The 13,180-nt window shown below is 42.9% G+C and overlaps 2 protein-coding genes across 4 annotated transcripts in view; one reads left to right on the top strand and one right to left on the bottom strand.

The window, feature by feature from the left end:
• Positions 1-1,776: 1,776 nt before the first annotated feature.
• Positions 1,777-3,830, bottom strand: inha (inhibin subunit alpha). Its single transcript, XM_054784953.1, has 2 exons — positions 3,034-3,830; positions 1,777-2,959 (listed from the first exon to the last, which is right to left on the bottom strand). Exons 1-2 carry the CDS (start codon positions 3,323-3,325, stop codon positions 2,253-2,255), a joined length of 999 nt encoding a protein of 332 aa, XP_054640928.1. The 5' UTR covers positions 3,326-3,830; the 3' UTR covers positions 1,777-2,252.
• A 5,799-nt stretch (positions 3,831-9,629) lies between these two features.
• Positions 9,630-13,180, top strand: part of LOC129182548 (striated muscle preferentially expressed protein kinase-like) — a 52,695-nt gene continuing 49,144 nt past the window's right edge. Inside the window, exons 1-2 of one of the 3 annotated variants that reach the window (XM_054778920.1) lie at positions 9,630-9,922; positions 12,700-13,165. In XM_054778920.1, the coding sequence (XP_054634895.1) occupies positions 12,772-13,165 (394 nt within the window). In that variant the 5' untranslated portion in view covers positions 9,630-9,922; positions 12,700-12,771. Of the gene's footprint in view, positions 9,923-12,699; positions 13,166-13,180 lie in introns of those variants that run through there. The other 2 variants (XM_054778807.1, XM_054778909.1) reach the window with 2 other exon arrangements.

Raw genomic sequence — 13,180 nt, 5'->3', positions numbered from 1 at the left:
ATTTGTACAACCACACTTTTTATGCCCAACTGTTTGCCAAGTATATTAATGCGTGTATGGATGTATAAATGAGAGGAATTAACTTAAAATTCCTTTGTAGAAAGGCGCTCTATGAAAGTAAGGACATTTACTTGTATTCATTTGCAGCGCAGCCCTGACACATCCAATATGGCGTCGACGTCACGTATCGCAAACGCGGACATACCCACTCGATGCGGCGTCTATGTCTGAATAACGATAGAAACATCCGCGTGCTAGCGAGGTCTTTTAAGAATAAGAGTCACTAATAAAATAACCTGACACATATTTCACGTATATGAAGTATTGTTATTGATCATTTATGTTCATATGGTTAAACAGATAACTACGAGAGCATGTGACATCGCAGATTAGCTGTCGTAAAAATTTGTGAAATGAGGAATGACGTGATCTCGCGCATGCGCAGAATCGATTGTGTGTTCAGTATCCATTGTTAGAATTTTCTAATTCAGTTCTGTTTTTGGTTATATGTACACCCAAATATTTAACTGTGGATTTAATAGGGATATTATAATATATATAATAGGGACATTCTTTCAAATGTAAGATTGTTAATTTAATTCAGTTGTAGTCCAGAAGCCTTTGTTGAGAAATTCTCAATAATTTGCTGACTATCGGCTCCCAACCACGCGAACCGGTTCCGGTCGTTCATTTCAAAGAGCAGGCTCTTAAAGCCGATTCGTTCGCGACCGACACATCACTATTGCGCATGCGTACAAGAAGGACCCCTGCTTTTTTCACGTGAGTATAATGTTACTCTTTAAATAATGCTACGTGAGAGTATTTTGTCATTTAATACGCACGTTTTACACAACAACATGTAGTGTAAATATGCTTCTAACACACAACGAATTTAAGATATATTAGGTTCATGTGAACATGTCGAAAATGTGTCTGTATAAATCCACACTATTGACACTATTGACACTACGTGACACACAATTCGATACTTGAGTGCCCAACATAGCTACTGTATGTTGACATTGGACATTTCAGGTGTCAACTTATTGCCACCCCAATGTGAGTAATGCTCTCACCTTGGCCACCCCAGTGAAACATTTCTGGCTCCGCCACTGGTGCCCAAAGCTCGACATGACACCGACTCTTTTGGCTAGGCTCCTGAAGTTTGACTCGCAGTCTTGGAAGCACTGTTGCCAATTTTTCAGTAAGAAAAGTAGCTATTGTCTGTCCTGGAATTGCCACAGTGACGTAATCATCCGATTTGCATATGAGGTTGTAAAAATGATGTAGGAAAAATGCACAAGCTCGTAGGAGAGACAAAAAATAGTGAGAAAAACACACCTTAATTACGTTGACAACTACAAATAAGTGGTTTGTGAGTAGCACACTCTTCTGGTGAATATATGTAATAGCAATTCATTTGCACCTGGGATGCGGACCTGTCAACAGCGCCCGACGCTTTCACCATGTTAGAAAACTCCCCAACGGCGCCAGAAAAAGTCGCTAGATTTGTCGCAAGTCGTTTCTGAGAATATATGTCGTCAAGGCGGGTTGGAATGCCGCCAGAGCTAGCGTCAAAATCGGCTCCCTTAAAAGAACTGGCGTCTTCGGCTCTCAAATTTGGCTCCTCAGATTTTTTTGTGGCTTAAAATTGATTTTTTTTTTTTTTTTTTTTTTTTTTACCAACATACGCTTTTTTCTAATGTAAAAATAGATCAAATATTTAATTATGTGGTTTTATTTATATGCATGCAACAGAAATAACAAAGATCCATCTCAATTAGACAAAAAGGTCAAATCTGATTGAATATTTTGTACTTTCACAGTGAAACAATTCCATCTTGCTGGCGGGTGTCACGCCTCCCTTATAGAGTTATATTCTACCCCTCCCCCTTCTGTTTGGTGTCGACACACACGGCACCAGGCATTTGACCAATCACAGGATTTGACAGGAAAAAAGAGACGAGAAAAAAACGACCACTCCTTCACTTCAAAGAGCCGGCCCTAGTCTAAGCTATATTGTTAGCGACCAACACATCATGTTTTAATCATAAAACGACCAAGTTGTAAACAAGCAAAAGACTGTGATGCATACACGTTATGGACAATATTGGCACATTTGGTCATTCCACTTCCAAAAACCGCAGTAAATGAAACAAAACAGGGACTTGTTGCACACAGAGAGTTGCAAACTCAGCAATCACCTGTGTACTTCATGATGTGGGTGGCTTGCCCTTTAAGGCCTTGGACCTTCAGACACAGGTACATTCTTCAGGGATAATTTTAGGCAATGTCTCATGCTTATACGAGTAGCCGCCGTCCGACGTCGTGGTGATGCGCAGGGACCTCATGCTCTCGGGGACCGGGGCGCAGCACTGCGTGATCCCGAGAATGGTGCTGGCTCGATCGGAGGCAGAGCAGTTTCCGTGGCAGTAGTAGAAGGTCAGGACCTTGGGGTGGACGATCCAGTTGTCCCAGCCCAGTTCCTGGAAGCTGATCTGTACTTCAGCTCGGCCGCAGTCACGTTCCTTTGGCCTCTCCTGTGAGGGGCGCTGGAGTAGGTCAACGGCTAAGGGGGACCACGGGATGGGGTCTGCTACACTCCTGGGTGAACGGGCCGGGCCTGGTCGAGCATTGAGGTGGAGAAAGGGAATCTTATCTCTCTTCTCGGTGTGACAATGACAATTTGGACAAAGTACTTGGAGTAGGATAGGGCCTTTAACCACGGTCTGATTGAGGACATAGGTCGTCCATCCGTCAGGGCTGCTCTTTGATGGAGCGTTCACCACCTGGAGAAGCTTCCCATCAGATGTGAGGGTGGCGAGAGCGGCCGTAGAGTTGTCTGTGCCTCCTTCACCTGCATAGAACCAGAAGTGGGCCAACGTGAGGCGCCGGTACTTGGCAGACGGCTGGAAGTAATATGTGAAGTGGCTCTGGTCAGATCCACCACATGATGAGTCTGCAGGGTAAAAAACAAAACAAAACTACGTTTGTTCAGAGTTGACATTTGAGTTTGAATGTAAAGTTGCTCACCAGAAACGGGAAAGAGAATAATCTCAGATGTTTCTTGGCTCGGTTGACTCTGGTGGTCCGCCTGCTGTCTCTGACTGGTTCGAAGAACCCTCGGAGGTATTGCTTGCACCCTGCCTGCATCAAGCCGCTGTGGGGCATCCACACGTGGTGGTGCTCGCAGTCCCAAACTGTCCAGAATGTGACCTTGGAACCATTGTAGAACATCTTCTCTGGAAAGCACCTCCGCTCGCTCGGTGTGTGTCAAGCAAAGGATCCACCAGGGAGCCAAGATGATGACAACACGGAAAAGCATGCCTTCAACAGAATCCACAGTCCAAGCCTCCTTTAAGTGTGTCTGCAGCAAGCAACTCCTCAAAAAGACGAGCACACGCTCTCTGGATGTTCACGGTGTTCTTATCTGTTTGGATTTCCCGCAGGAGCAGCCGTGTGTGTCCGCATACTTCTTCAGCGTTTGACCAAAGACACAAACCTTTCACTGCCCGCTTTGACATCACTACAACAGGACTGTTTCCCACGCAACACATCCCTTTTCTCACTGGAAGTCAACGTGTTTTCCTTCTGTTTGGCCTTGACGCCTTTCTGCACAAATATTGTGACTGCAGGGTGGACTGAGTGGGCCAGATAACCTAAGCAAGCCTGTGTTTCACGTACACCTCGATATGGATTCACACACATGACGTAGGAAGAGACTCATCAAACAAACCACACTGACGAGAAAGACAGATGGACGGCGGTTGCCAAGTGAAATCACTCCAAGCAATTTCTCTGTCTCGGATATTTCCAAAAACGCACATTTCCCCCTGTTAAAACACTCTGCGTCCTCACGAGTGGCGTTGAAAACCCCCCATCTGTCCACATAAAGTTAGCGTGTTAGTATTGTTAGCATGCTAACATTAGCATAGTAACATTGTTATCCTTTTTCACACCTAGACACTTACCACTATTATGCTAGGTGTTAGCATGCTAACATTAACGATCCAAATATGTTGATGAAATAAATGTAGGACTGATATTTACTGATATGTTTCACAATATGGGGGCACTATGACACTTGGCAGAGGTCTGTGCTCTCCGAGTGCTTTTCTAGTATTTTCACTTTATTCTTGTAAAATTACAGATGTTTTTTCTTTTTCTGCTGTTGTTGTTTTTTAAAATTTTCCATCAATTAATTATGACTTTATTATGACTAAATCTTAAATATATAAATATATTATGACTAAATTCTGACTTTATTCACATAATATTTGGACTTTATTCACATTATATGATAGCTTTTTCCCCAACCTAATATTCCAAAAATTGCCACTTGATTTTGTTTCTCATAATATTCCGACAAAAAATACAACTTTTTTCTTTAATATATCAACTCCATGCTACTGAAATGACATCATTTTTTCTCATAGTATTTATTATGAGTTTAGGCTTGTAAAATTGCAACTTTTTTCTTGTTAAAATTCAGCTTTTTTCTCTTAATATTTTGACTTAATTCTTGTAAAATTACAGTAGTTTTCCTTTTCTGCTGCAGTTGGTTTTATTGTTTTTTAATTTTCCAACTATTTCAACTTTCTTCATGTCCATTTGCTTCTCGTAATTAGGACTTTACTCCCATAATATTTTGATCTTTATTCCCGTAATATTGCAACTTTTTCCCCCAATTTGATCTTTCAAAAATTACAACTTTTTGTTGTTTGTTTCTCATAATATTCAGACTGAACAAAACATTTTTTGTTTAATATTTCAAATTTAGGCTCCTGAAATGACATAATTTTTCCTCATAATAGAGTTTATTCTTATAAAATTGGGCCTTTTTTTCTCTTGTTAGAACTTTTTTCTCTTTATATATATAATATAATATATAATATTTTTAACAATGTAAACATTCTTGTTGTAATTAGGACTTTATTCCCATACTGTTTCGACTTTATTCTCGTAACATTCAAACTTTTTCTACAGCCTCACTTACTTTTTATATTTTCCCTCATAATCTTTTTAATTACAACTTTTTCTCGTTAGATTACAACACCTGTCACAATAACAAATTTTGCAGGACGATAATTGTTCTACAAATTATGGTCGATAATCGATATTATTGACAAAATTTTATGAGACCATAATTATATGGCATAAGAATGAGAGTACATCGTATCAAAAGTAATAAACTTGAATTTCTGAAGAGTATTTATCATTGTAATTGGAATGTCAATAGCTTTTAAATAAATTAAACAAACAACATTCATGTAAACTAATGTCGGGGGTCCTATTTGAGCTGGGTCAGTCCGAGGGAAAAAGTTACACCACAAAGCACTTCGTACAAAACAAACTAACAAACTTGCCCGTTTGCTCGACCACCGGCCAAACTAACACTGACTCTGATGAAACAATTCCCTGGGTTGCATTGCTCGAGCAGAAAGTCATCACTGACGGAGTGTCTGAGCAGCGTTCCTCATCAAAGCATCCATGGCTGGCCTTGATAATCCTAATGTTGCGGCCCGGATCTGAGGGCAACCCACTGACCAGTAGTCATAAGGTGGAAGGAGAATGTTTGACTGCTCATTGCATCCTTACCGCAGGAGAGATGAGCTGTTTGACCTTCACAGGCAACAGCTGTGCGCTCACCTGTTGAAGCAGAAGGTGGCAAGAGGTGTTAGAACTTCGGAACTCACAAAAGTTGTGCGTGAGCACAAAGGAAGGCTCACCAGGTAATTGTTGTTTGCAGATATATTCCACCTGGACAAAGTTGTCTTGAGTCGCATTGAAACATTTGCGTGTTTGGCTTTGGCAGACGGCAGCGTCATTCATCACAGCTGAAATATTGGAGAAAATGAATTTTTGAAAAAAAAGGTGGTTACACCGGAAAGGAAAAAGTCAAAGTGCGCCCGGCCAACAAAAGTCCGGGAACCACTGGTCTAAACAGTTTCATGGGTCTTCAAGCAAGGCATGACGGTCTCACACAAACTGGATCCATCCTGTCATGGCTGGATGGATGCAGTCCCAGTCAGAGACTGTGGCGGCTTGGGTTTGGGCACTGAATAGAGCACAGACTTTTGCCAAGGTTGACCTAACAAAAGTACAAATAAACTAAGTGTGACTATTTGTCCAGCCACATTCTGGAGATGCAGTAGAAGACAAACACAAACTACTCATTGCATTGGGTTGCATTACCTCATAAAAACAGGATAGTTGCAGTTGAAATGTGCTGTTTGTCCTTCACAGGCATGCCTGTTGAAGCAGACAGTGTTATGTGTGACCTCAGTGAACAGCTCATCTGAGGTGCACAGATGGTTGATCTGGACAAAGTCAATCAGTCACAAGACACATCAGGTGTAGACTAGGGGAGTAACGATTCATCCACTACTTCGATGTATTGATTGATATTCCTATGACCCAACTACATCGATCTACATTATCGTCTTCCGGGTATGTGGTGGTCATGGGAGTTGTAGTGGACCTGTGAAATACAGTTGATTCACTAGTCTGACTAGGTAGGACAGCCCTCGTGTGAGGAGTTGGTGCAGGATCCTGCTCGGATGAGAGGTGAAACATCTTCTAAGACAACCTGAACAGTCCAGTTGGTATCAATTCAATGCAGCGGGAATACAGTGACCTGGATGTATATCACAGGCATGTTCGGGGCAGTGTCCCAGCCGTTCCTAGGACTGTGTTCTTCTGCACATATCCAGTGTGTTAGTCTCATTCAACCGGGACCAATCTGCTAAAGGCTGGATGGATGCAGGCCTTAAGTTTGGATGACACAAATGACAGTACAGGCTTTACCATCGAGCCGAGGTCCTCAATAGGTGGCCCACGGGCCATATCCAGCTCACCAAAGCTTTTCAACATCACCCAAATAATGTAAACCATTCAGTCTAAGTCTGGAAGCGCTTCATGCAGTACTTCCTCAAGTCACTGTCACGGGTCAACAGCGAGGAATACGTGTCACCATGAAGCAGCAGTAGAAGAAGAAGAAGAAGAATATGGCGCTGTCAACTCGAAAGAAAGACTGAAAATTGGGTTGGGTTAGATGGTTAGGGTTGGGGTAGGGTTAGAGGGTTAGGATTCGGGTTAGGGTTTAAAAGTATGCATTTGCCAAAAATCCAGTGGGGAAGTTGATGTGTTTATTTTGCAATGAAACAAGGTTATGCTAAACAGCTTTGTGTGAAACACAGAGTTTAATGCTACTGTAAGTTTGAAAATCATATGAAATAAAAGCATTGAAAATGTGGGCATAATGGGACAGCACAAGTCCGGTCCTTGGGCTCTCACCTTTTTGAAATTGTGAGCTTCATTATGTGATTGAGTCCCGTGCCCTTGAACGGGGTCTAAGCTTGGAGCACATTGCAAAGTTGGAACAATGGAGGACAATATGAAGCAAACAAGGTGGAATACTTGCAACATTCCAGCATGTTGCTGACACTGGGACATCCACGAGTATCTGCACTTCATGGTCTTTTGTTCATAGATACGTTAACAGAGACACGTGTTCTTCTGACAGAGTCAGTGTGTACCTTTGGAGAGTCCCCACAGGTGTTTTTATTTACATCAAATAATCATAATGCGGTGTATTTAGGGACATTTTTAAATTCAATATTGACTTACCCTCAGGCTGGAAAGCAATAATTTGGTCTGGCAAGATAGTAGGACTTGCTTCATTAGCTTTCATTATTTTAGATAATGCATATTTTGCTGGATCTATGCGCTGTTGGAGCTCGAGTATATTTCATTCTGATTCATGGTGATTGAGTTTAGAGGCATCGAGGACAACGAAGCTGTGAAAACAAAGCCGTGCGGTGGCCTCATGCTCAGGATTTCTCCAGATACTGTTGTTTATTGGCATTCATTGGTGTAGTGTGCAGTGTGATGGTCGGGGGCTGTTTTGCTGCTTCACGACCTGGAAGACTTGCTTTGATAAATGGAACCATGAATTCTGCTGTCTACCAAAAAATCTTGAAGCAGCATGTCAGGCTGTGACCTCAAGCTGAAACCAACATGGGTTCTGCAGCAGGACAATGATCCAAAACACACCAGCAAGTCCACCTCTGAATGGATGAAGACTTTGGAGTGGTCTAGTCCAAGTCCTGACCTGAATCCTATTGAGATGCTGTGGCATGACCTTAAAAAGGCCACATGCTGGAAAAGCCTCCAATGTGGCTGAATGACAACAATTTCTGCAAAGATGGAGTGGTCCAAAATTCCTCCCCAGCGCTGTAAGAGACTCATTGCAAGTTATCGCAAACGCTTGATCTGGTGTCAAGTGGTGGTTGTTAGCACGATTTGGCCACTAGAGGTCACAGAATCCAACACAGTTTTATTCTCTACTGCTGCACACTGCAAGGTTCGCTTGCATCGTTGTTTCAGAAAGTTAACGTAAAGTATTTAAGATGTTTTGGCGCCTTGACTATATGTTGTTGTTGTGTCTTGTTTTGTTTTTTTTAACATTTTCTGTCCCTACTGTCATCATTCAACGCCTCGTGGATAAACTTATGAAAATAAAGGCAAATTTGCCCTCAGGAAATGTTGTTTTCATCTTGTTCATATTGCCAGTTTAGGCAGCCCCCAAGGGGCCATGGACAATAAAATCGATGGGTAAATCTAGCAAAACTATGTGAAGCTATGTGACACACTTCCGGTCATGGCCTGCCTCCAAATAGCGAACATCGGGGGGGAAATGCATCATTTAATTTCTATCTTCAGCATTTGTGCATCCCTTACTGCACAAATGGGGGGCTATAAAGTGATACTGTAACTATAGGAACAAGTTTTCAATTCCGTGATGGTTATTCTGCTCATCCTTTGAAAATAAAATGCCAAAATCTGGTCCAAGCTAGTGTTGCTGGAAACACATCTCTTGGAGTGCTGGTACTGGAAACGCATTGATTATCCATACATCAGATTCTTTCACTTGTGCGCACTGCTTGTCTTATAAGTAAACATATGAAACTCAACCAATGTCCTGCTCTTAATTTGAAGTTTCACCACGAACATCTGCTGGGAACGCGCAAGTACATCGCTCTTAATGTTTATAGTGTTCCGTTATCTCACAAAAGCTTTGCGTTCTCGCAAAAGTGTTGCATTATCTCGCAAAGGTTTTGCATTATCTTGTAAAATTTGGGGTTTTCTCAGAAGGTTTGCGTTCTGTTGCAAAAGTTTTGTGTTCTCGCAAACATGTGTCCTTTTTTCCCTCGGGGCTCCGTACCAGTTCCACCAGAACTTCCATTACAAACCACTGTCAGTATTCTTGGAGGGTCTATTTTTAGCACTTGACACACGCATTTAGCTTGATAATATTATCTCAGGGGCTTTGTGTGTGTGTGTGTGTGTGTGTGTGTGTGTGTGACACACTGCAGACATTTGCTACACAGCAATGTCTTGCAATGCCAAGGCTAAACTGCACTGTAACTACACTAATACGCTTCATCATATTGCTACAATTTCATGATGTCATTCAAGTGTTACTGAAACGGCGTTACTCTTCTTACGCGTTACTCCCCGCTCCTAAACTTAGATGCGTGTGTGCGGTGGGCTGAGAAATGTGACGTGCAGCTGTCGCTCCAAAGCTGAGGCGTTGAGGTGGAAGGACGAGAGAAGGCAGACGACACGGTACTCAAAAGTCCTGAAGGAGTTTTTCCAAGGAACTAATTCGCCAAGCACTGGAACATTCTAGGCCAGATCTCTCTCTCTCTCCCTCGCTGTCTCTGGTGACATAGTCCTGAAAGGGACCATGGTGATGACCACTAATGCTACATGATCCCGGGGGACTTACACCTGCAGCCCGAGCCGGCTAAAGGACACGCAGCGATGTCCTATTTCCCTCCATGGATCTCGTTACTTTGACTCGGGCTTTGCAGGGATGTCCAAAAGGATTCCTCTTGGCTTTATCGGCAAACGTCAGGTGGGCAGACTTGTTGTGGTGTATGACTATTTTAGGCGTGTCAGTTAAACTGTGTGTGTTGCTTTTACTAAACAATGTGGAAATGTGAGAGAACCGATGACAGAAAAAACAACGCAGGTAAAAAGTAAAGAAGTGGTTCAAATGACAGCTATCCTACTCAATAGTTTGCTTCTTAGATGAACATGGCCAGCGCCATCATTTGGAACATGATGAAGTAAAATGATGATGACGTATATATCGTATTTGTAGCGGTAAGGTGCTTCAAGTGCTTGAATTTGACCTTGAAAGTTGTATACTGTTCCTTAAACATGCGCCCATTCCACAGTATTTGATCCCCTGATGATTTTGTAAGTTTATTGCCTAACAAAGACTTGAACACTTTAGAGACAGAACTAAAAAAAACCCATTAAATCAACTTTACTAATGAATTAGAATGTGATTGAGTTAAATACGTATTTGATCCTCGACCAACAAGCAAGAATTGTGACTCCTGCAGATGAGTTATGTGCCCATGATGCACACGCATTAGTCCTGTCCCTTGTCATTAGTCCTGTCCCTTGTCACTAGTCCTGTCCCTTGTCATTAGTCCTGTCCCTTGTCATTAGTCCTGTCCCTTGTCATTAGTCCTGTCCCTTGTCACTAGTCCTGTCCCTTGTCATTAGTCCTGTCCCTTGTCATTAGTCCTGTCCCTTGTCACCAGTGTTGCCGTGATGAATTGGGAATGGAACAAATACATGACAACAGTCAATCCCCCTCCCTCTGGAGCTCCATGAAAGATCTAACCTCGTGGCATATGGTTGATTCTGAGAAAGGTGAGGGATCAGCCCAGAATGACATGTGAGGAGCTTGTAAATGATCTCGAGGGAGTTGGGAGCACAGGCACAAAAAAACCACTGTGAACTTTTTACATTTTTCAATCAACTGTGTGTGCATGCGTTAAAATTTCCCTACAAAGCGTAACCTTCTGCACGCTACGCTCCTCCACGCTCTTCCACGTCCTCCTTGCTGTTGAGTGTGGAAATACGTGCAGAAGATCCACTCTGAGCTCTTATCAAATGTTTTTATGGCTTAAAGCTGCAGTGACAGTGACTTCTATTCATGTCACATCATCATCTCTTTGTGCCTCAGGCGCGAAAAAACATAAAAGATGTATAAATACGTATAAATACGTCTTTGGGAGCTAGCGTTTGAGTTAAAAAAACCTATAAATACACCTTTGGTATTGGCCTGTTCCGATTTTTACTAACGGACAGCACACACCTTTAATGTTCCAATGATTCTTGAAAGACGTTGAATATAGGGTCCTATAAAATCCTTTTTAGTTTTTTCCAATTGGCTTGTTTTCGTTTACATTTTTTTAATTCCATTTTTTTTACCTTTTCCACTTATTTTACCAGCATAGAGTGTTGCATTGCAAAATAAGCGGTAAAACAGCACGGTTTGAACACGCTTATACAGCCTGAGTCACACACACACAGCTGCACTAGCATGCTCTGCTCTGCTAAAATTAAGCTAACCTCGCTAGCTTCCAGTCACGCGTTTCGAAGTTCTTTTGCCAGTGTTTCGGTCGCCGTTTCGACATGTGTGGTGCGGGAGGGTGCATGCTAGTGTTTGTGATGAGAGTCCGCCACGATTTAGCGGTCCGCCAGGGAAATTTTTTTCAAACGTTCCTTCTCCTCACGATGACAGTATTCTGCGTTTAACAGTAGATTCCGTTTTTATCGGCCAATTCTGCGATTCCGTCCACGATTCTACGGAAATCACAGGGCACTAATTGAATAATATCCGTGAAACAATAAAAACCTGTCGTTTTAATTGCACATGGGGTAGTTCTCTCAAATAGAAATGAAAAGTTAAAACTACTAAATGACATCAGTTCCTTTAGTCTTTTATTTATCACTTTTTAAAAACAAACACAGCTCGCACAGCAGGTTACACTGCAGACCCGATTTGAGCCTCTTACCAAAAATAAAGTGCTCAGCGACTGAAAATGGCTGCCCGTCCAAAGCCATGAACTCTATGATTTTCCTCGTATTAGCTTTGCTCTTTTCACTGCTCATAAGCGCTAACATCGGACCACTGCCTGACTCGTTGCTCCCACCAGCTTTAGCTTTAGCTCGATTGCTAGCCATCAGACTTTTGCGGAGGTGTATAAGGTTGGTGGAAAAGAGCCGTTTCCTATGTAAGGATCGGCTGATTGCCGATTCCACCAAATGAAGGAAATCGATCAATCTGCTTTGTATAGTAGAGGATAGAGGAAATAGAGGAAGACTTCACCGCCTTGACGGGTCGATGAATGGTCCCATGTACCGTATGATCTTGGATGAGGACCTCCCTGGGTCTCATCATCTCATCACCTCACCCATCTCATCGAGGAGCTGTGGGTGGGTCTTCCAGCATGACCCAAAACACGCAGCCAACACAAGAAGCTGCTCAAAGAAGAAACACATTAAGATCCTGGAGTGATCTAGCCAGTCTCTGCACCTTAATCCAAGAGAAAATCTGTGGAGTGAGCTGAAACTTCAAGTTGTCAAGCATCAGTCTCAAAACCTTCAGGATTTGGAGGCTAAAAGAAAAGTGTGTCCTACCCACAAGGGTTTCTCCATCAAGTACTAAGTGATGTTTTGCTTATGGATCAAATACTTACATCAAGCAATGTTCAAGTCTTTGTAAGAGAGTAAACTTCAGCAGGAGATCAAATGATATTTGCCCCACCATACATGCTGCAGAAGCAAGCAAGAGAACCTTCTAGTGAGGTCATACTGTGTGTGTTTCAGCCTCCTGCCGGGTCACTGAGGTCTCCAACGACTGCCATCTACATATAAAGTTCAGCCTGCTAAAGAGTTGGAATGGAATCCCAGATGGCAGAAGATACAACATCCAGTCCCAATCTAAACATCCCCCTCAAGAGGGCCAAAGTCACCAAAGATCAGGATGTCCCAGACCAGGGGGCTCTAACGCAGGAGCCCATGGCGCCAGTTTTCATCCGGAAACTCCGCAAGGCAGCAGTGGGAACAGGCTGTGACATCCGCCTGAGGGTGTCAGTGGTGGGTTTTCCCAGACCGTCTCTCGCCTGGTACCACAACGACACATTCCTGCCTCCCTCGGAAGCCCAGGACTCAGGAGGGCTGTGGATACGCGACTGCCGTACGCGGGACGCAGGCTTGTACACCTGCGTGGCTGCCAATGAGCTGGGGAAGGCAAGCTGCAGTGCCATCCTTGCCATAATGGACCTTGGAGAAGGTATTGACCTCTTGA

Source organism: Dunckerocampus dactyliophorus, chromosome 1 (genome assembly GCF_027744805.1).
Source record: "Dunckerocampus dactyliophorus isolate RoL2022-P2 chromosome 1, RoL_Ddac_1.1, whole genome shotgun sequence".
Lineage (NCBI taxonomy): Eukaryota > Metazoa > Chordata > Actinopteri > Syngnathiformes > Syngnathidae > Dunckerocampus > Dunckerocampus dactyliophorus.
This window is presented reverse-complemented; position numbering and strand designations above follow the sequence as displayed.

Bases quoted from the DNA above. Each gene is read 5' to 3' on its own strand.
- inha (XM_054784953.1), bottom strand. From the start codon at position 3,325: ATGCTTTTCCGTGTTGTCATCATCTTGGCTCCCTGGTGGATCCTTTGC. The intron at 2,960-3,033 runs GTGAGCAACTTT...TTTACCCTGCAG, and splicing joins TATTCTCTTTCCCGTTTCTG to ACTCATCATGTGGTGGATCT.